This window comes from Pseudorasbora parva, chromosome 23, assembly GCF_024679245.1.
Source record: "Pseudorasbora parva isolate DD20220531a chromosome 23, ASM2467924v1, whole genome shotgun sequence".
Classification (NCBI taxonomy): Eukaryota; Metazoa; Chordata; class Actinopteri; order Cypriniformes; family Gobionidae; genus Pseudorasbora; species Pseudorasbora parva.
In genome coordinates, this window is record NC_090194.1 from 26,357,628 (window position 1) to 26,381,513 (window position 23,886).

The 23,886-nt window shown below is 37.9% G+C and overlaps 1 protein-coding gene across 4 annotated transcripts in view; it reads right to left on the reverse strand.

Annotated features, from left to right (window-relative positions):
* Nucleotides 1–1,775: 1,775 nt before the first annotated feature.
* The window catches only part of sez6a (seizure related 6 homolog a), a 72,853-nt gene continuing 50,742 nt past the window's right edge, over nt 1,776–23,886 (reverse strand). For 2 of the 4 annotated variants that reach the window (XM_067433787.1, XM_067433784.1), the window contains exons 5-16: nt 22,017–22,202; nt 21,531–21,699; nt 19,779–19,945; nt 18,257–18,451; nt 15,788–15,926; nt 12,104–12,300; nt 10,788–10,982; nt 8,436–8,627; nt 8,076–8,270; nt 7,957–7,992; nt 7,051–7,159; nt 6,529–6,970 (exon numbers count right to left, since the gene is read on the reverse strand). In XM_067433787.1, coding sequence (XP_067289888.1) covers nt 6,808–6,970; nt 7,051–7,159; nt 7,957–7,992; nt 8,076–8,270; nt 8,436–8,627; nt 10,788–10,982; nt 12,104–12,300; nt 15,788–15,926; nt 18,257–18,451; nt 19,779–19,945; nt 21,531–21,699; nt 22,017–22,202 — 1,943 coding nt within the window. In that variant the 3' untranslated portion in view covers nt 6,529–6,807. Of the gene's footprint in view, nt 2,235–6,528; nt 6,971–7,050; nt 7,160–7,956; nt 7,993–8,075; nt 8,271–8,435; nt 8,628–10,787; nt 10,983–12,103; nt 12,301–15,787; nt 15,927–18,256; nt 18,452–19,778; nt 19,946–21,530; nt 21,700–22,016; nt 22,203–23,886 lie in introns of those variants that run through there. The other 2 variants (XM_067433786.1, XM_067433785.1) reach the window with 2 other exon arrangements.

The window sequence follows — 23,886 nt, forward strand, 5'->3', positions numbered from 1 at the left end:
CATTCACTCTAGATATTGCATTATTCCAAGTTTCATCTGATATATCCACTGTCAGATCCTTTGTCGTCTGCTCTGATTTTGTCTAGGTTAGTACTTTTTATTGACATTAAAATATTATATATATTAGAAATGACTCCCTTCATATGCAGTGGAATATTTAGAATTGTGTCCAATCCTACTGGGAGGAATGGAGGGATAAGTGGGACAATGATTTTGGATTAGATGACGAACTTGAAAATATCTAAACGTGTGATCTTGGCAGATTGTATTTTGAGGAGAGAGTGGAGAATGAGGCAAAAAAAAAATCATCCATAAAAAGGTCGCTGAATTTGACAAGACCTAAATGTTGCCACTGGTTGAAAATTGAGTCCAACTGAACCGGTAGGAATAGGTGATTCTTGAATATAGGGCTGGCTATGGAGAAGTCTTTAAAACCAAAATATTGTCTGCAACTGAAACCAAATCTTTAGGGTATTTGCTACAACTGGGCATTGAGTATACAAAGAAAATACCAAGGGGCAATTTAGATAAAGCTAAAGCAGGAAGAGATGATGAAGTACATGATTTTGCCTCTGAAATACACCAGACATTATTGGAGTTTTTAAGCCAATAAAGTAATTTTGAGATGTTTGCAGCCCAATGATAATGCCTAAGGTTAGGAAGCCCTAATCCACCTTGAGTTTTCTGTTTTTGGAGAAATTCCTTCCTTATTCTAGGTGTTTTCCCACCCCATATAAATGATGAAATCAATCTGTCTAAATTCTGAAAAAAGGACTTTGTTAAAAAGATTGGGATACATTGAAACAAGTATGAACCTTGGCAAAATGTTCATTTTTACGGAATTGATTCTGCCTGCTAGAGAAAGAAACTGCAAATTCCAGTTTTTGAGGTCTAGTTTTAACTTGTCGATTAAAAGAGCAAAGTTCTCTTTATAAAGGTTAGGAAATCCCTGTGTAATATTTATCCCTAAGTATCTAAAACCTGATACAGACAACTGAAAAGGTATATCAGTGTTTGAAATATGGAGACCCTTACCATTTATGGAAAAACAGACGCTTTTTGAAAAATTTAATTTATAGCCTGAGAATGTTCCAAATTGTTTTAACATCTTGACCACTTGTGGAATACCTAAGATTGGATCTGAAATGTACAACAGCATCTCATCTGCATATAACGATACTCTATGTTCTATGCCCCTAGTGTTAATGCCGGTAAAATGCTGTGAGAATCTTAATGCTATAGATAGGGGGTCAATGGCTAAAGTAAAAAGTAAAGGGCTAAGAGGACATCCTTGTCTTGTACCCCTTGACAGGGGAAAAGACTCTGAACGTACTCTGTTTGTGATAACAGATGCATTAGGGGAAGAGTATAATAATTTAATCAATGAGAGAATATGCGTTCCAAGACCAAATCTTTCCAGCACAGAGAATAAATAATTCCATTCAACTTTTTCAGCGTCTAACGAGATGACTACTTGAGGGACAGGGTTCTGAGAAAGTTTAGGTGAGTGGATTACCCCTAACAATCTCCGGATGTTACTAAAAGAATGCCGGCCTCTGATAAAGCCTGTTTGGTCTTCAGAAACCAAGTTTCCTATTACTGTATCTAATCCATACATATTCTAAGTAGGCCTATATTATAATAGAATATATTCTATTAAAATTTTAATACAATAAAACTGACACTAGAAGGGTTGAAAATAAAGAGGAGATAGTCATTGCCAAATAAAAGCTTCATAACACAATATTATATAATAAACACACAACAGCATACTATAGTTTTGGACAGTTTATTTACAAAGTGTTCTGCAAATAAGCCCCCATGCAGCGACAGCGTTTTATACATAAAGAAATGGCTTTATCACCAGTGCAAATGAAGCACCACAGGAACTCAAGATTCCCAGACACTCTCCCACCTGAGTCTTATAGATTGTGGGAGAAAACAGTTCTCATCTCTGTTGTTCCTCAATCTTAAACCAGGAACCCTCTTGGTGCTCTCTGAAACAGTCCAATCTCAAGGTGTGAGCCTTGGGATGTTTTACCAGACAAATAAAAAGTACAACACAAACCTCAGGCTCTTATGTGCTACAGAAATAACACCCTATTGTCCACCATAGTGCTGGCAGAAGTCTTAGAGGAAAAACATACATTTACAGGAACCCAGCAGAAAAATGGGAGAGATGCCGAATAAAAGACAGATGGATTTTACATACACACCTCGTATTGCCTTGCATCCTGAAAAGATAAACAAATACGATTTCAGAACAGTACAGTGGTTTCTTTTTGTCTTATTGTCTTTATTCAGAGCCTCCTTAAATACAACTGGACTGGTGACCAAGTTATACTCAAGACAAATAAAACACATTTCAATAAGAGCTTTATTAGTGTGCTTATTTGAATCAAGAGAGAGGAAAGTTATGAAAACATGAAACACAAAAATCGTGAATGACGAGAAGTCGTGAACATAAGACATCCTGCATGCTGTATGATTAGGAGATGCATTTTTGGTTAATATGAGGTACATACCAGTATTAGAATGTACAATTAGATAACATGCAGAGAGTGTAAACTGACACACACACACACACACACACACACACACACACACACACACACACACACACACACACACACACACACACACACACACACACACACACACCATCTGCTGAGTTCTCGTTATGACCCATGGCCTCAAGCCTAAATGTTGTTTTTTTTTAATATCTAAAATTAATGTTTTCATGGGACCCAGAATTTTTCATTCTGGGCTGAAATGTACACTCTAAAAAATAAAACATTGGGTCAACAAAAAAAAATATGTTAACGTTTTCCACTAGAATTTTAATGTTAAGACTACTGGCAGAATTACATTAATTCTAAACGATATTTTGAGTATGGTGAATTACCTTTTATGCAACAATAAAACACATTTTTAAGTAACATGAACTTAATAATTTTCTACATGAATGCAAGTAATTAAGTTGATCCAACATAATGTTTTAAGTTAGGTGAAAAAGTTTTTTGGCCACAATAAAACACATTTCTAAGTAACATGAGCTTAATAATTAAGTTGAGCCCTGTCCTATAGAAAATAATTTTTCCTGTGTTTTCCAGGAGGCAATTTTTTAAATATAAACAGACACCATTAATGATATTTTTTTTTTTCCTAATGATATTCAGGCTTACCATGTTTTTGCTCTTCTGTCATGACCGTGAGAAAAAATCTTTAGCCACACTCAGCCTCCCGTTTGTTCCGACGAAGAAAAATATAACGTATATGTAATAAATAAAAAATATATATCGAACGTTTTATCGAACGCATTTTTATTAATAGCCTATTGATTACATGTCTATCTCGAGACATGTCGTTTTATCGCCCAGCCCCACTGTAACCCATGTGTTTAACTAATTATCACATTCACGGTCTTAACGTGAATATTAAACCTTATGAAATATGGTTCTCCAAAATAAATTCTTAACAGACGAGAGCAGGCTGTAAAACACACTTTTTTGTGGTAAAATACGAGCAGAAGGTTAAAAAAAAAAAACGAAATTTGGAGAAATAAAAAAAACGAAATTTAGGAAAAAATAAAACGTAATTCATTGGGCCCTACATAATTCCGACTGGTTTTGAGCAAAGTATCTGAACAAATAGTGTAGCTAAGTTAGCTCAATTAGTGACAGGCTACAGCTATAACGTTAGCTAACTTTACCTCCTCGGCACACAGACTAGTTATAACGTTACTATCAACACTGCGCAGATTTCAGAGTAAGGACTTACAGATTTCAGTATTTGGTTACAAGTATATTTGACCATGGGCCAAAAAAAAATGCCACTAGATGGCGGGCCAGAATATAGTCAAGGGATAATTTAATAAATAAATAAAAATAAGTCAAAACATAATAGAGGATTTGAATAAGCCCATTATTGGCATGTTTGATTGCTCTTAACGAACTATGTTTTATTATTTCCACTTTCCATATTGTGAATTATAAATGTATTTTAATTTGCTTGTTACACATGGAACCTATTGTAATACTTATTTGACGTCATGTAGCTTACTTTTAGCTCAGAATTATTCCTTGGCATCCTCACGTAGTAAACTGCATTTTTTTGCAATCGTTTGCGTTTTAGAGGCAGGCTAAACGATTAGGCTACTACATCGAGTGCAGACTAGTGATGTTAACATTTAAGATAGCACTATCAAAGAGTCTAAAGAGGAAAGTTAACAGCGAAAACAGGGCATACAAAGAAGAATGGGAAGACATCTGTGCATGCATCCTACCTGGTTTTGTGAATGCAAAGCTGGTGTGTCTAATCTAAGCATGGCACCTTTTTGCTGGTTCTTGTCAATATTTTTTTGATAAAAAGGAAGCTGAATTTGAGTTGTTATTGTTCATGTGTTGGTGCTGACGCCCCGCGATATAATCAAACGTTTCAATATTTCACTGTTCGTTTTGTCATCATACCACACATTTCATGAGGCTCTTTTAGAGGCGTGTCTAGCGATCTATTCCACAGACTCTTGAATGTCTTTCAGAACTTTTCAAATTGAAAGCTCTGAATTTATCCTAAAATAAAACATTACTGCTGAAACGTTGCTGTATTTAAAAAAAAAAGGCAAAATCACTAAAGACAAAATTGATTGAATGTTGATATAAATTCGCACTTCCCGCTCTGAGAGGGGCTCGAACTCGGGTCTATTCTGCACGGAAGTCTGACGCTCTAACTATGAGACTAAACGCTGCGTAACGTCCTACTGGCCACTAGACGAAGTGATCGTCTCTTGAAATAACGGGAGTTTACCTGCACAGTTCTCATTAACTCGCCTCCGTTACACTGACAGATATATTTCAGAACCAGCCGCTATCAAAACAATCTGCCAGATTCGGCAGATGCGGGCGCGCCGCGGGCCAGATATTATCGCTGGCGGGCCATGCACTTTTGGCCCGCGGGCCGCCAGTTGCCGACCACTGGCTGTCACCAACTGAATCCTGAGCGAATGCGAATATGTGTAATAGGGCTTGGGCGCCGCGTTGCATTCTGGGACGTCGCGGCCATGTTGATGGCCTCGCGAATGTAAACATACAGCAATTCGTATGAGGAGAAGCAGAGTTGGGAGAAAGAAAAAACATGTTAAAATCCTGAAAGGGATGTGGAATTTACCGGGATACGTTAAATAGGGAAGGCAGGGACCGCTATAGAGACAAAATCGGAACTATTAAAGTTTTGGATCCACATGAATTTCCAAAGAAAGAGCGGAGCACCGACGACGACGAAAACTTTATTTTGTTGGTCCCCAACAGACATTCTACTGACTATAAGTAACTTTGCAACTACAATTCAACTTATTCTACTAACCCGAACCCAACACATAAACCATAACCTACCAGTCTACTAACAGTACAGTTACTCTAATTAGTGTTAGTTGACATGCTGTTGAAAACGTACAGTTAGACGTACAATGTTTAAAGTGGACTATCGAAATAAAGTCTAATTGAAACGTATATATTATTATTGTTATTATTATTTTTATAAAATATAAAAAAATTTCTCTGCCTCCGTTTTTATTTGTTATTGCAATGTTATTGTTTACTATATTTATAATTTGCACTTCCTCCATTTTCTGTGTCTTTTGTTGTTATTTTATAGAGACCTACTTATTTGCTTATATAGTATTGAAATAATTATTATTTTTTTTAAAGTGTTTTTATTATTGTTATATAAAGTGCACTCCGTTATATAAAGTGCAACAACTTGCACTCCGTTTTCTGTGTTCATTTTTTATTTGTAACCTTTTACCTTGAAGCATTCCACATTTCTGTGTTCTCAGGTTACACTACTTGCAGATAAACACTAAAAAAAACATCTGATTGTGTGAAAATTCTTGCTTTTTGCACATCGTACTGTTATTACTTCTTGCCCGTGGTTGCGCCTCCAAGCATGAAAGCGGTGGAAAGTTAATCCATTTTCGACATTTCCCATGGTGATTATGTGTTGCGCTGTTACACCCCAAAATGCAGCAACGGTTTACCATAGTTGAAATAACGCCAAAATAATCAAATTAAGACACACGACTGAGAGGGAGTACGTCTATAAACAGTGCGCAGTAGTCCGAGTAGTAGTAAAGGATGCCATCAACATGGCCGCCACGCCAAGTAATGACGTCATGACGCCCAAGCCCTATTAAGCATAAAACTACTTACCATTCACCACATGCTTCACTCGTCTCGTTGCATGGCCTTGCGCGCGGAAACTGTGGGCTAGCTGTTTGCACGTCATCAAATTGTTTTTTACATTAACAGAACTTAAAATTAAATTGTTTCTTGATTAACTGAAAATGTTAAACTCTGACAAGTCATGATAGTATATTTCATCAATAGGCATAATGTGTGTGTCATCCCAACTCAATAAAATAACAATTACAATTAAAAAGTCTAATAGTTTCTCAGAACTTGATTTTTTATTTCACAACAATATATATATTTAAGTCATGACTAAAGGTCCTCTGAATTAGTTTTTAGAGTGTATTTATTTTTACCCTTTCATATGCATGTTATGAATATAAAGCAGCATTTTTGAACTTTTTGTTTTTGCAACATTAAGCTCATTTGTGAAGTTTTATGATACGTATTTACGTATAGCGGCATTACATGCTGATACTGCTACATTATAAATACTGGCCTTTAACATAAAAGGATATGTCCCCGTTTGCTGTTTAACTGGTCAAATTCCTTTTATTTGTTCTGCGGATCAGGTCAGAGTCATAGACGACAGGTGGAATGACAGAATGGCAGGCAGGGTGGATCAGGACAGGACGATGGTGTTGTGAGAGCCCACGTCTCTGAGGTTCATGGCATCCATACTTACTCCTGTCTCATACACAGGGTTGTCAAACGCAGATTCTTCAGTCATGTTGTCATACGGTGGAGAAGACGACCCGGGGAGCTGAAGTGTCTTGCTTTGAGCTCTGCAGAGACAGCCTTTTTAGTGAAAAACAAACCCTAAAACAATAAAAGCCATGTCTTTTTCCCGGCTCTTGGAACTTACATTGAAATGCAGAGGAAAAAGACCAAGAGGAGCATCAGCACCACTGCAACAGGAATTAGAACTGCGATGGCAATGTTGACGCCCTCCACATCAAACTCTGAATCAGCAGCTATAATGTGGACATTTTACAGAATATTATATATTTATATATATATATATATATATATATATATATATATATATATATATATATATATATATATATATATATATATATATATGCCAGTTTCACAGACAAGGTTTAAGCCAGTCCAAAACTAAAATGCATGTTTGAGCTGTTTTAGCTGAAAACAACTTGCACTGACAAATCTTAAACTATGTTTTGTCTCAAGATGCACATTAGTAATGCTTTTCAAGGCACGTTTATAAAAGCTTCTTAAATGCACTAATTGAACTAAAAGGCCTAATCCTTGCTCAATCTTAACCCTGTCTGTGAAACCTGCCCAATATGATAATGAATTAAGATGCACAGTAAAAAAAATTTTTTTGGTTTAACTTAAAAAAGTAAGTAACCTGGTTGCCTTAAAATTTTGAGTTTATTGTACTTTAAAAATTTGAGTTGATACAATGAAGGAAATTTGTTAAATATAAAGAAACTCAAAATATTATTGTATCTGAAACACCTAAAAAATAATAAATCATGATAAATTTGATAAATCATGAAAATAGCACTGTTTGGCATGTTTCACTGCATCATCAAAAATAAAACACACACAATTACCCAATATGCTTACAAAACCTTTTAATAATATTTTAATAAAGGTTGTCGAATCTCAAAAAATGTTCATTGTATTAACTCAAATTTTTTATTTCAATGAACTCAAAATTTTAAGGCAACCAGGTAACTTTTTTCCTAAATATTTTTTTACAGTGTGGTTAAATCTTAAGTGTTTTGAAAAGTATCACCATTCAGCCTGTGTTCCTCAATGTTTCTCGAAGAAGCTGAAAAACACCAGAAACAACAGACACTTGATGCAATCTCACATAAAATTTCAAGATGAGGACTTTAAGAGCACAGTTCTTACCTCTGCACATAGGGGGCGCACCGCTCCATTGAGATGGATGTCCTGGGATGCAGTGGATAGTGGCTTCACCCTGAAGCACATAACCTACACGACAGGTGAAGCTCAGTGTCTCTCCTGCCTGGAAGAAAGCTTTCTCTGAACTCTGGATAGCCGTGGAGGGTGCGCCGGGGTTACTGCAAGGTTCATATCTCTCAGCTAAAGAGAGAAAAAAACAAGATCAGTCTTTTGGAATGCATTTGGAGCTATGTGTTGGAATGCAGTAATCCTGAAGTCCACTAGATGGCAATAGAGTATAAGAACTGAAGTCAGAATAGATCAGTTTAGGATGCCTTTTCTTTTGTTACTCTGACGGATACTCACGGACACATTTAGGCAGTTTTTCACTCCACTTTGGATTTGCAGTTTCTCTGCTGTAGCAAGTGAGTACTCCAGGGCCAGAAAGCAAGTATCCTTTGTTGCAGATGTACTCCAGCGACGACCCCACAGCGTAACGAGAGCCGGTCACTAGTCTGCGGCTGTTGTCCACTAGTCCCGGATCCTCACATGACATAACTAGGCAAATATCACAAATAAAAGCACATAAAAAAAAAAAAAAAAAAAAAAAATTTTAGATATATATATATATATATATATATATATATATATATATATATATATATATATATATATATATATATATATATATATATATATACAGGGGCGTAGCACCAAATTTTGGGCCCTGGGTACAAACCATCTTGCTGGGCCCCCGTACCATGTATGTGTATGTATAGAAAACTGACTTCTAAGGCCCCCCCCTGCCTCGGGCCCTGGTTACTCAGTGCCCTTTATCCCCCCAGTCCCACGCCCCTGTATATATATATATATATATATATATATATATATATATCATGAAGATAATTATCTTTTAAATAAGAAAACTAGTAGGAAAATGTAAGTATTTGGAACTGAAATGTTTTGTACAAATATATCACAATCAGGCATTACATTATGACCACTACCAGGTGAATTGAATAACACTAATTATTTCTTCATCACTGTACCTTTTAGTGGGTGGGATATATTAGGCAACAAGTGAACATTTTGTCCTCAAAGCTGATGTGTTAGAAGCAGGTAAAATGGGCAAGCATAAGGATTTGAGCGAGTTTGACAAGCGCCAAATTGTGATGGCTAGACGACTGGGTCAGAGCATCTCCAAAACTGGAGCTCTTGTGGGGTGTTCCCGGTCTGCTGTGGTCAGTATTTATCAAAAGTGGTCCAGTGACAGAACAGTGGTTAACTGACGACAGGGTCATGGTGGCCAAGGCTCATTGATGCACGTGGGGACCAAAGGCTGGCCCATATAGCCCAATCAAACAGACAAGATTTTGCTCAAGAAATTAATACTGGTTCTGATAGAAAGGTGTCAGACTACACAGTGCATCGCAGTTTGTTGCGTATGGGGCTGCATAGCTGCAGACCAGTCAGGGTACCTATGCTGACCCCTGTCCACCTCTAAAAATGTTTTGCCAACAGTGGGCACGTGACGTGAGCATCAGAACTAGACCACGGAGCAATGGAAGAAGGTGCCCTGGTTTAATGAATCATGTTTTCTTTTACATCACGTGGATGGCCGTGGAGAACACATGGCACCAGGATACACTGTGGGAAGAAGGGAAGAAGGCAAGCTGGCGCAGGCAGTGTGATGCGTTGGGCATGTGAAAGTTACTTGGACACTTACAACTTATTTAAGCATTGATGCACACCATGTACATGTAAGCCCTCCTATTCGAACCTCCCCACTCCAAGCGGGACTTGAACCCAGGTCCACCGGCATGAGAGTCGGACGCTCTAAGAAGGAGGCAAAAGGCTGCAACCTCATAGCATCAGTCGTTAGAGCATCTCTTGAGATCAGAAGAGTACGGTTTACTCTCACAGCAAGTACTTGCTGGCCTCCGTTACACTCACACCCCTAAACCTCACTGCCATCCGGGTCACGGCACCAATGTAACCCCTCCTGTTCGCACTTTGCAACTTACAGGACTTAAAGAATCTTCTGCTGCTAACATATTGCTGCCAGATACCACAGCATACCTTCAGGGGTCTAGTGGAGTCCATGCCCTGATGGGTCAGGGCTGTTTTGGCAACAAAAGTGGGACCAACACAGTATTAGGAAGGTGGTCATAATGTTATGACTGATTGGTGGATGTAAAATGTTCCATTAGTAACATTAATAATAATTAAAAAGTAGTAACATTAATTATATATATATATATATAAAAAGTTATATTATAATATACATTTTTAATTTATCCTTTTTAAATAAAGGATATGCACAGATAATGTGACCCATTCTACTGTGATGCACATCATTATATTGAAGAATGTTTCATGGAAATATAATAAAATATAATAAATATAAATGTCTTGTTTCTTCTTGAAGAAGAAAAGCAGTCTAATTATTATTAAAAATGTTAAAATCAACAAATCAACACTGCTAAACCCACACAGGTACATAGTGTTTCTAAAAACCTTGCATTTTCAACAATTTAGCAATCTATCATGAAATCTGTTTACTGCTTACTATGTGGGCTACTATTAATTCACCAGCAGGTGGCAGCTGACCTAGCTGTAAACCCATGCAGCCATTATCACCATGTTAATTAAGTTTTCCCAGAGTGACTTCAGCACTAATGATCTGGTGTGACCTTTAAGTGTGATGTTAGCTCTTACTTTTCTCACAGAGGGGAACGTCTCCACTCCACGTCAAATCCCACTGGCACATCAGGATCTCTGAGCCCTGCAGATGGAAGCCTGGGTAACACTGGTAAGTAATAACGGTTCCATGGGTCAAATCAGGATGAGATGTGCTCTTCCAGCCGTTCAGGATTTCTGGCAGCTCTGCGCATGTGTCGTTGCGTGGTACTTCTAGTATTTGGTTCATAGAAGGAGAAAGGAGGCATGTGGTCCTGGGATTTATCTATTTTTATCATTAAGCTTTACATGTGTGAGACTGCTGTGTGAAAACAGTTGCTCATCTCAGTCTTTGCCAGTGATGGGCACTGCCAAGCATATTGGCACCGCTATTGTTCAGACACCAGGGGACCATCACTTTACAATCATGATTCAATTTCGGAGAATACTAGCATAGCTGAACAGACATATTAAAGGAAGTGTATGTAAGATTGTGGCCAAAACTGGTACTGCAGGTGTATCCCCTCTCCCCCTCGCTCTGACTCGAGGTTGCCAGATAGGCTGCAGGATCCAGCAGCTGTGGTAACTAGAGCAGATCTGGCAACCCGGATGCCCAAACACTACTGACTTTGTGATTAGTAGATAGGTGGAGGGCGGAGCTTCAGGCCAAAACACAACATGACAACATCAACATCAGTTGAGGGCTGCAACAACAACTTTTAAATGACAATATCCTGGCCGGACTACTGTTGTCAGTGATATAAGTATTTGAAATTAACATGATTTCTTAATGTCTACACTGTAAAAAATTATTTAAAAAAAAGTTACCTGGTTGCCTTAACATTTTGAGTTCATTGAAATTAAAATTTTGACTTAACACAATGAACATTTTTTGAGATTCGACAAACTTTATTAAAATATTATTAAAAGATTTTGTAAGCATATTGGGAATTGTGTGTGTTTTATTTTTGATGACGCAGTGAAACATGCCAAATTGTGCTATTTTCATGATTTATCAATTTTTTTATGTGGTTCAGATACACAAATATTTTGAATTTCTATTTGTTAAACAAATTTCCTTCATTGTATCAACTCAAATTTTAAATTTCAATAAACTCAAAATTTTAAGGCAACCAGGTTACTTACTTTTTTAAGTTAAACCAACACATTTTTTTTTACAGTGTGACATCAGGACCATTTTATGATTAATTGAAATACATTTCTTACATACAGTTCCTTTAAGGATTGTTCTCATTTGATCAGTGTTCCCTTAAAAACGTAATCATTTTGTAAAATCCTTTTACAAAAATCCTTTTCGTCAAGCCAATAAGCAACATTCTCATAGCGCCCCTTACCAAAGAAATGCACTACAAAGCCATTGTTGTATCCGTAGACATTGGAGGCTGGATCAGATTGAAACTGGATGGTCACGTCGGCCGTAGAGGTGTAGAGCCTGAATCGAGGGAGGAAACCACTGTACTGGCCCAGGATGTTGGCTGTGAGATCATCCCCATCATAAAAGGTCAGCAGGTCATTTTTTCCCAGACGAAGACTAATAAAACAACACACAGGAATGAAAAAAATTATAGGTTTAAAGCAAAATACATTTTTGGTGAACTACCCCTTTAATTAAAAAGAATGCTGTCATCCTCCTAACATAAGAAGCTGTCACTTGACCAGCCACATTTTTTCCCAGATGGTTTGTTGACGTCATTCTGCAATTCATCTTCATTTCTGAACTAACATGAGTAATGCAAGGGAAAAACAAATTACGCAGTCCATGCAGGTTTTACACAACAGTATCCTCGCTGAGAATCAATCATGTTTCCCATTCTGTCATGCTAAATGGCAATAAAGGCCAATGTTTAGATTCCTTAATCTATCGAGAGGCTGCATTTACCTCTTCAGTGTGAAGTGACATTTTGCAAAGAAATGAGATTTATTTAGTGTAATGTTGGAAAGCAGAGGCAGAACCCTCAGGGCGTCACACAGCTGTCAGCCCTTTGGGTTCGGTTGTTTGGGAAGGTCACAGATGAGCTGTGTTAATATTCACTGTATAGTACAACAGGGGAAGGATGCAGAGTTAAATTAAGATAGATATATACATCCTGATGATTAGCTGAGATGAACTGAGATGTTTTTTTCCCTTCTAAACCAAACAGGCTCATTGTTAAGACTATTCACTATACACTAAGTGTGTGTGTGTGTGTGTGTGTGTGTGTGTGTGTGTGTGTGTGTGTGTGTGTGTGTGTTTAGAGAGTTTGGAAGATGCAGTTTAGTAGCATAAGCCAGCAAAGCTGAGCTAATGATGCATGTTGGGACACAGAGGCTCTGGGTGCAGAGAAAATGTCATAGCCTCAGGAAGACTTGATGACTGGTGGACCATTAGTCTCTTTGACAGTCAATAAGGGAGGATGTCAGAGCATTAAAAAAAGGTTAATTCTACTTTTAATTTTCTTCTTCATATGTAATAATAATAAATACAGTTGTGTAGGTTGGTTTTAAAACTACACATCAGGGGCCTCTGCAAAACCTATTTTGTCATCCTGACAAAGCAATCTCTTGAGTTCATGCCAAACCCACCAATCACAGATAAACATCCTCTATCCCAATTAAAAAAAACAAAAAAACTAACAATACCATGCCCCAAAACCCACAAATAAGTCCACAAAAACCTACCCATATCAATCTAAGCCTTTTATACCACCACAAAAACCACCAATAACTCCACAAAACCCACAATATAGCCCCAAATCTACCACCCAAAACTAATTCATACCACCCTCCCATTAGTACCACCACAAAAACCACCATTAACTCCACAAAACCAACTCATAGCACTCCAAACCTACCTATAGAGTGCAATATTTGGGTTCTTGAAGTAAAAACTTTGTTCATTCTTTACATAGGAAAATGTATTTTGAAAAGTAACTTATAAACCTTCAAGACAGCTACAAGGTTGTTAATCGATGGTATTGGCCCAATTTACTGCATTGTTTCAGCTTATTTGTAAAATAATTGTGTTTAACACTGGAATTCCTGGTGAAATCTACACCGATCAGGCATATATGACCACCTTCCTAATATTGTGTTGGTCCAACTTTTGCTGCCAAAACAGCCCTGATACATTGAGGCATGGACTCCACAGACCCCTGAAGATGTGCTGTGGTGTATCTAGTACCAGGTCGTGTAAGTTGCCTCCATGGATTAGACTTGTTTATTCAGCACATCCTAAAAAAAGAAGCTCGATTAGATTAAGATCTGGGGAATATGGGGGCCAAGTCAACACCTAAAACTCGTTATTGTGCTCCTCAAACCATTCCTGAATTTTAGCTTTGTGGCAGGGCACATTATCCTGCTGAAAGAGGCCACAGCCACCAGGGAATACCGTTTCCATGAAAGGCTGTACATGGTCTGCAAAAATGTTAGGTAGGGGTACGTGTCAAAGTAATATCCACATGGATGGCAGGACAAAGGGTTTTCCAGCAAAACATTGCCCAAAGCATCACATTGGCTCTGCTGGCTTGCCTTCTTCCCATAGTGCATCCTGGTGCCATATGTTCCCCAGGTAATTGACACACACTTGCACCCAGCCATCTTTGTGATGTAAAAGAAAGCGTGATTCATCAGACCGGCCATCTTCTTCCATTGATCCGGGGTCTAGTTCTGATGCTCACATGCAATTGGTGCTTTCGACGGTGGAGCTTGTTGATAGATTAAACATTCGACGTATCTGGTCGGCAAAACTCTGAACACATCTTCCCTTTTTAAGAAACACTTTAGTGCTGTTCTATGTTCTTTTCTCATAGCACTGCGAGGAAGAGCCTCTCGGCTGGTGAGGACCGAGCGGCAGTGTGTCGGGGAACCGGACCAGATTTTTAATTTTTTTTCCTCTCTCCACTCTCTCGTCCTGTTGGTCGGTCTCCGTCTCCCGCTTCTCTCGTCTTGTCCGCCCATACCCCAGACACGTGAGACGCGGAGATTGGGGGGGGGGGGTAGGCGCTGTCTTGGGTGTACCCCCCGGCCTGCAAGGGGTGATGGGGGTATGTGGGGAGGTGAATGAGTGAGGGACATGGGAGGAGCGAGTAAGACCATCGGTCTCGAGTCCTCTCATGAGGGAGCTCGGAGGCATTTAAGGACGAGAGAGGACCAGGCCTGGACTTTACGTTGAGTTTTGTTTATCGTTTGTTATGTGTGTGCAGGCAGTCGTCCGTGAGGGGCTGCCCGCGGTTTACTTTCGTTTTGTTCCTTCCCATCTACGAACTTTATTTCACCGCCATTCGCCAGCTTCTGTGTTTACTAGTAGCACACAAGCACAACTCCGCCGTCATTATGCTAAGCCCCGCCCACCGACTCTATACAAAATGTGATTGGCCTAACCAGAGTTTAGTTTTTACAGCTCAGACGTGTATTGAGGGTTGCTAGACGATACTCGTGGCAAATTAGATTTGCTGCCGCTAGGGTGCGTCCACATTTCTAGGCAAATTAAAAGCAGCTTTAACATTCTGAGCGAAATCAAAGTTTGTAGTGTTGTGATTCACCTCGTTGCTGATTGTCTTGATTCATGGCTTATAAGATCCCTAAGGGAAAAGTGAATTAAAAAATACTTCAAGACCTTTACTTTTCATACCACCACAAAACCCACCAATATTACTCGAACCTTTAACCTATGCAACCTGTACATCCCATAATCAGTGACTGAGATATTGAAAAAGCTCCAAGGTCTTGAAGTAGCATGTGCAGGTGTGATCCCCGTCCAGGTGTTTAGTCTGGCACCTGTATACTGGCCCATTAGTGCTCTGTGTTAATGAGTCCGTGGGTGGCCTCCATGTCTGTGCTAAATCAATTAATCAGCTGTCATTACACACACTGTTCCTCTGTAATTGGAAGGTGGTGAACTGAACCGCATGCTAATAGAGAAGTGAAAGCATTCTCATTAAAGGAAAAAGCAACACACAAATACCTACAGAAAGCCAGTCCTAAAACATAACTATCTATCCCTTCTGTCCACACACATGCATATAGGTTCAGATACTCACACCTGGACATCCAGCATAAATCTCTTGTCCTCCTCCACATGTAAACCCCAGATACAATCCTGACCTTTGTCGTATGCTTCAGGCCAGTTTGGAGAAAGCACCACACCTGCTGAGTCTGTTATTTCTCCACTGCACACCGCTGTAAAACAAAAATGGTGCATTGAAGTCCTTCTTGGAAGTTATTGCGAATACATAATTACAACATCAGTGTCTGGTTTCACAGACAGGGCTTAGAGGCCATAGTTTAATTAAGACATTTAAGTAGCTTTAAAAAACTTTTCTGGTGTGCATCTTCACTGTAAAAATAATATGTTCAATAAGTTATGACAACATATGTTTTTACATTGTTTTAACTCATCAAAATAAGTTAAGAAATGTTAAACTTCTATTTATTTGTTATACAAGATGTAACTCATTTTTTAAAGTCAGTTTAACATAATTTAAGTTGAAATAACTTAAACATCCAAGTCGATTGTACTGCAAAAGTTCAAAATTTGCCTTTTTTTTACAGTGTTGAGAAATAACAATAGCACTGGCATATTTTAAGATATGCTAGTGCAAGTTTCTTTAGATTAAAACAGCTCAAACATGGATTTTAGTCAAGGAATATGCTTAAGCCTCGTCTTAAGAAGATGCGTTCAAATCACGTTGGGTGGAGCAAGATGGCGATGCACCTTTCCTACATAGAATTCAACAAGATTTTTTAACTCTACATCTACAAAATGATGAATAAAGTGCATTAGATGTGTTTTTTCTTTTAATTTTGTATTACTTGATTTGTTTTTGTTTTTTGAACCATATATTATTATAACACAAAACTAGGGATCTTGTACATGCAACTTAGTTTTATTGTAAATGAAAAATCAAAACAAATTATTTTAACTATTATTTTAATTATTTTTATATTAAATTTGCAATTAAAGGGGTCCTATTATGCCCTTTTAGAAAGTCTTGATTTAGTTTTTGAGGTGTACTATATGCTTTCATGCTTGATTTTTCAAAAAAGCACTATATTCACATATTTTACATTATTATTGCACTTCCCTCCCTAGTCTGACTCAAAAACACTGTATAGTTCCTGTTTTGATGAAGCCCCACCTTTCAAAATATTAAATGTGCTGTGATTGGTTAGCTGGCCAAGTCTGTTTTGATTGGCACCCTTTAGTGTGTGTTCAGGAAATGTCACGCCCCTTCATAACAGCAAGCTACTCAAATGTTAAGGATGGCACCATTTTTAAACCAATTCAGACTTAAAGGGTTACTACAGTGATTAGCATATGGCTTTGTATCAGTAGAAACCCGGGAGTATATTCGAATAATCGTGCCCCCCCCCATACCCCCCTGAAAGTTGACGCAAATATCGTCAGTTTGCGTCATCGGAGGATTATTGGGCCAGAGGCTAAAGACTACAGCCAGTAGTAGGAGCTATTTCCGCATGTTTTCAACCCGTACATGGGGAGTGGGATTGCACTCACAGCACTTGGCTCGGGCAGCTGCAGGCATTCGTGTAAATGGGGCGGAGCAAAGTGAGTGTTTCAACTTCTCAAATAAATTCCTATGAAAGTTAAGCTTCCAAAGGCATGAACTGAAAATGCAGTGTACGCGGTTACCTTAGCTCTCATCATGAGAGCTCATTCAGCTCATTAATCACGATGAATGTAATCTGACTCCTGCTGCGTTTGTGCTATTACACTCGCTCAGCGGCTCAATCATTATATTGAACAGACACGTTCAGTTATTAATTGTAGTGTCTGTTCTCTAACTAATTGTTGTCTTTTATTCCCATGAGACAAAAATACATTTTCTGTTTTTTCTCAGTCTAGAAGGCACCAAATTCAAAAATAGTTTCACATTTCTACTACATTGATGACCCAGTTTAAATACCAAGCTTAATGCTAAATCACTGAAGTAACCCTTTAAAAATGTTAACAAACAAGAAGATCTTCCAGAACGGATTTCATGCACGGACTTCCCAGGCATGGATTTCAGGACACTTCAGAGTGGTGTAGTAATTGATCACAAAACCAAGGTTAATAGTTAAGGTAAAAGGTTAAGGGTTGGTGAAAAGTCTTACAAAAGTGAGAGCTTACAAAAGCTACAATAAACACTATTTTAACACTAATGTTGGCTAGCAGGTGAGCAGAGGCGAAGCTTTGCCCTTTGTTTACATCGTAGTAATTGCAACTTATAATTGGAACTGTTAATAGAAAATGCACTGTAATGGAGAGGTTGCATCCATTTTGTCTGACATCTGATGTTTTCTCACTGACATGGAAATTTAGGGCTTAAAAGATCATGTGCATTCAATGCATAAATATGAATGATGAGACATTGTTCAAAAAGTCAAACAGAAAAAGTAAGTCGTGAAGGTTTAGAACAACATAAAAGAGTGCATGTAAAAACAAAAATTAAATCAGAGATTATTTACTAAAATAAACTTTCAGTCGTAAATGACAGACACAAAATCACCTCGGCATGCTGGTTCCGTCTCATTCCATTGTGGATTTTCATCATTTACGCACTCTAAAATAACAGCGCCCTGCTCCAGTGTGTAACCCGGCTCACAGGTGAACTCCACCACAGAACCAACTCCAAACGCAGGATCACTCGTGGAGAAATTTCCATACTTCACAAATGGCTCATAACAGCTGCCCTGAGCAAACGCTGAAAAACATGCAGAAAAATTCAACTTTAAAAGTCTCTTTATACAGTATAATAAACACAACAATGCAGTGTTCACATTTTTGTTTATCTCATGAACAGTAAAAACATGTTCAACACATTTGGTCCTACTCAATTTAATAATACTTTTATAAAATGACTTATGCTCATCAAACCTAAATTTAGACATTCCATTAAAAAATCTATTATAAGCAGTTTCCTTCATCATTTTACACAATGTATATAATGGGGAAAGTAAGAAAAGACTGGTGTCACTGCTGACCTAATGCCAGCATCACAGCATAAACACCAAAAACCAAAATGGTAACCACAAAATTCAAAAACATTACAGAAGCTCCTCTAAATATCCAACATATCTAAACATTTGAAACTAACATTAACTAAAAACACCTTTCCCTTTACTGAAAAGCACATAAATAACACTTTAATCCCTAAATGCAGTCCCTACAAAGCACGCTGGGAGCTATAGATAGACCCACTAATGTCAACAAAAAATATTAGTGCTGGGCAATCGATTAAACACAACCAAAATAAAAGTTTGTGTTAAAATATATATGAGTGTACTATGTATAATTATTATGTATATATAAATACCCCCCACACACATGCATGTATATATTTAAGAAAAAATATGTTGAAGATATGTTCCGATAGGTTATATAAATATATAACAGTTATGCAAATATTTCTTAAACATATACATGAAGGAGTGTGTATTTATACATGATAATTATACACAGTAAACTCATATATATTATGTAAACAAAAACTTTTGTTTTGGATGTGATCAATCATGATTAATCGAAAGCACTAAAAAATGTCCATGTATTTTAAACACAAATTAATGAGGTAAACATCAGTTTTAAATATTTTTGGTTGACTGAACACATTTAAATTAAGTTGTGACAAACTTTAGTTGTGTTACTTTAACTCACTTTAATGAATTAAACTGAATAATTAAATACTTTTTTTTTTGAAGTGATGTGTACATTAACATTTATGCAATCTGCAGAGTTTTTTTTATCCAAAGTGACTTAAATTGCAAGTAGGTACTAATTGTATTAGTTCTGGCATTCTCTATCTATTTATATAGTGCACATTTCAGTGTGATGTCTGTTAACCTAAATATACCCAGAAATCTGTTGTTTCTAGGTTACATCTGTCATATCTGGCTCTCTCTTCTCTTGTTCAGTTGCTGTAACATATTTGTCCAGGTCTTATAGAGAGATCAGAACTAATGAGGGGCAGAAGAGAATAAGGTTTTTTGTTAAATGACTGTGAGACATGAACGGCTCAGGAAATACAATACCTTCATATCGGATGGCGACACCAGTGCATGTGCCCGTATCATCACTGGTGAATTCCACAAAAAGATGCCTGCCGGTGCTGGTGACTCCCTCAATGGGCAGATACTCGACTGCATACGAGTCATACAGGGGCAGAGAATCAATGTTACTCCCATCCTTTATGAGAAGCCTAAAAAACAAACAAAACCAAGTCTGCATCACTAAAATGTAAATGTGTGAACAGATTTTATCTTTCAGTTTTTATAAAAATGGATTAAATCAAATTGGTCATATGAAATTTTTATTAATGGGCCTGATAATATTGGATTATGTTCCCCTTTAAAGGAACTGTACGAATGTAAGAAATGTATTTCAAATACTCATAAAATGACCCTGAAATGTCACTAGACATGAAGAAATCATGTTAATTTCAAATACTTATATCACTGACAACTAGCCTAGAAATCTAGACGCACCCTAGCGGCAGCAAATTTAATTTGCCCGCAAGTGTGGTCTAGCAACTCTCAATTCCTATCTGAGCTGTATTCCTCAGAATCTGGACGGCCCAATCACATCGTGTAGGTAGGCTATAGAGTCGGCGGGCGGGGCCATAATGACGACGGCCGAGTTGCGTTTGCGTGCTTCTAGTAACACAGTCTTCTAGTAAACACAGAAACTGGCGAACGGCGGCGGTCTTTCGAATCAGCTCTGCCCGCGCCTCCGGAAGACTTGGAGTTAAGCTTTCCTCTGAGAAAAGAACAAAGAGCGGCACTGAAGTCATTCTTAAAAAGGGAAGATGTGTTCGGAGTTTAGCCGACCGGATACGGCGAATGTTTAATCAGTCAGCGAGCTCCCCTTCACCGTCGTTGCTCCGGTTGGTGTACCGCTATCCTATCGCGTGCAGAGGGAGTTTGAAAGACAACCGTTTATCCCGCCCCTCGGACTGAGCCCTGTCTATGGTGAGTTTCCAGACCAAACATCTTGATGTGGGTCTGGCTTGTCAGGCTAACTGACAACAGTAGTCCGGCCAGGATATTGTCATTTAAAAGTTGTTGTTGCAGCCCTCAACTGATGTTGATGTTGTCATGTTGTGATTTGGTCTGAAGCTCCAGCCTCCACCTATCTACCAATCACAAAGTCAGTAGTGTTTGGGCATCCGGGTTGCCAGATCTGCTCTAGTTACCACAGCTGCAGCTACAAACGTTCCTGCTGATCCTGCAGCCTATCTGGCAACCTCGAGTCAGAGTGAGGGGGAGAGGGGATACACCTCTATACTTATATACCATTCAAAAGTCTGGGGTTGGAATTATTTTTTTTATGTTTTTGAAAGAAATCTCTTATGGTACACCAAGGAGGCATTTATCTGATCTAAAATGTAATTTATTCCTGAGATTTTCAGCATAATTACTCCAGTCTTCAGTGTCACATGATCCTTCAGAAATCATTCTAATATGCTGATTTGATGCTCAAAACATTTATTATTATTATCATCAATGTTAAAAATAAAATTTTGCTGCTTAATATGATTGTCCTGGATCCAAACTTAAATAGGAAGTTAAAAGAACAGTGTTTATTTGAAACAAACATTTTTTGTAACATTTTAAATCTCTTTACTGTCATTTTTGATTTATTTATGTTCCTTCTTATTAATTTCTTCCAATCAAACCCCAACCTTTTGAACGGTAAAAATACAATTATTTAAATATGGACATAGGACAAAATTCTGGGGAATATTTAGTATAAATATTTTAATTAAAAATACACAAAGCACATGCCTGTCATCGTCCTCAGCCAGTGCCACTTTCTCAAAGTGAACGTGGAGCCGATGGCCCTCAGGGGCCTCCAGTACCCAGTGACACGTTTGATTGTTGCTGTAGTTTCCAGGAAACCCCGGAGAGACAATACGGCCCTGAGTGGCATTTCTCAACGTCCCCCCACAAGCAACTAGGCATGAAAGAGAGAGAGAGAGAGAGAGAGAGAGAGAGAGAGAGAGAGAGAGAGAGAGAGAGAGAGAGAGAGAGAGAGAGAGAGAGAGAGAGAGAGAGAGAGAGAGAGAGATTTTCTGCATTCAGTTCTCTTTATTTTCATTATGCATGGCACAAATTTGCAACAGACTGTCAAAAATGAATGAGACTAATGAAAAGGAACATGGAACAAGTCGTAATTTTTTATGTGGACCTTTTTTAAGAGGAATGTAATCCGTACATAAATCTTTATGTAATCCGTACATAAAGGAATAATATTAGTTTGTCCTCTCATACCTTGACACTTGGGATCTCTGCCACTCCAGTAGGGTGTGGTGGCATTTCGGCACGTCAGGGAGGTGGGGCCCTGAAGCTGATAGCCATTCAAACAGGAGAAATAGGCCACGCCCCCAACCTGAACACCAGTGACTGATACTTCACCATTATCAGGGGCCAGCGGGGACACACAACTCAGAGCAAAGGCTGGAGAGAGAGAGAGAGAGAGAGAGAGAGAGAGAGAGAGAGAGAGAGAGAGAGAGAGAGAGAGAGAGAGAGAGAGAGAGAGAGAGAGAGAGAGAGAGAGAGAGAGAGAGAGAGAGAGAGAGAGAGAGAGAGAGAGAGAGAGAGATACATTGCAGATGACTATCAGATGATAGAATCTAAAAAATAGATCATGATTTAAATAACCACAAAGTGTATCATATCTTTTTGCATGAAAAAAAGCTAATTGAGTTGGAAAAGATCTAAACAAACACTCTTTCTCTCAGTTTATCTGTCATAATTGTAACTTCATATATATATATATATATATATATATATATATATATATATATATATATATATATATATATATATATATATATATATATATATATATATATATATTAGTGCTGTCATATCAAAAATCGTGATTAATCACATCCAAAATAGAAGTTTGTTTTTACAATTTATAATTATTATGTATATATAGATACACACAAGCATGCAAATATTTCCAATTTCTTGAATATTTATATATAAAATATTTATACATAATATAAAAAAACTTTAGTAGAAGTAAATCACAGTTATTTCAGTCAAAGTTGCTCTTCTGTCAGCTTGAATCAGTCGGCCCATTCTCCTCTGAGCTCTAGCATCAACAAGGCATTTTCGCCCACAGGACTGCCGCATACTGGATGTTTTTCCCTTTTCACATTATTCTTTGTAAACCCTAGAAATGGTTGTGTGTGAAAATCCCATTAACTGAGCAGATTGTGAAATACTCCAACAACTGTGTCACGTTCAAAATTGCTTAAATCACATTTCTTTCCCATTCTGACATTCAGTTTGGAGTTCAGGAGATTGTCTTGACCAGAACCACACCCCTTAATGCATTGAATCAACTGCCATGTGTTTGGTTGATTAGATAACTGCATTAATGAGAAATTTAACAGGTGTTCCTAATAATCCTTTAGGTGAGTTATATATGATTTCACCAAGTACTGCCCATATTTAGCTGAAGGTGGCTGAATTTGTTTGCATTGCTGTCACAATATGAGTAGCAGTTCTGTGACCTTTAGCCTCTAATTTAGCACTTTCATTCAATGGCAATTTTATCTGAAGCAACATACAGTGCATTAAATATCACTATGTGCTTCCAGAGAATTGAACCTTTGATCTTAGCTCTGCCAGTGCAATTGAGCTACAGGAATCTAGAGCTCAGCAAATGAACAGAACGACTTTCTTCATCTGCCACTAAACCATTCAGGTGCTGGTTAAATATTCCGAAGCAACATTTAATGTCCAGCCGATCTCACCAGCTGCGGATAACAAGCCCTGCTGTCTCTGTTTCCATGGCGATTAATGTTCCATAATGCCCAGTTGTTTAGTTATTATTAATAATGACTCCGTTCAAGCACAGCAGGGCAGATTCGCTGCTTGGGGTTACGACCAACAGGTGCCAGGGCTTTATCTAACACTAATCCAATCTGTCTGTCAACGCACAGACGTTTCCACACAATGGAAAGGGAATTATAACGGCAGAACAAAAGCTTTTAGGTCTAAAAAAGAAACGGAATGGATCATGATTTAAATAAGTACAAACCTATATTTTTTTTTTGCTTGGGAAAAAAAACTTTAGTGGTAAATCCAAGTAAGTTTATAAATAAATATAATATAAAATAATATG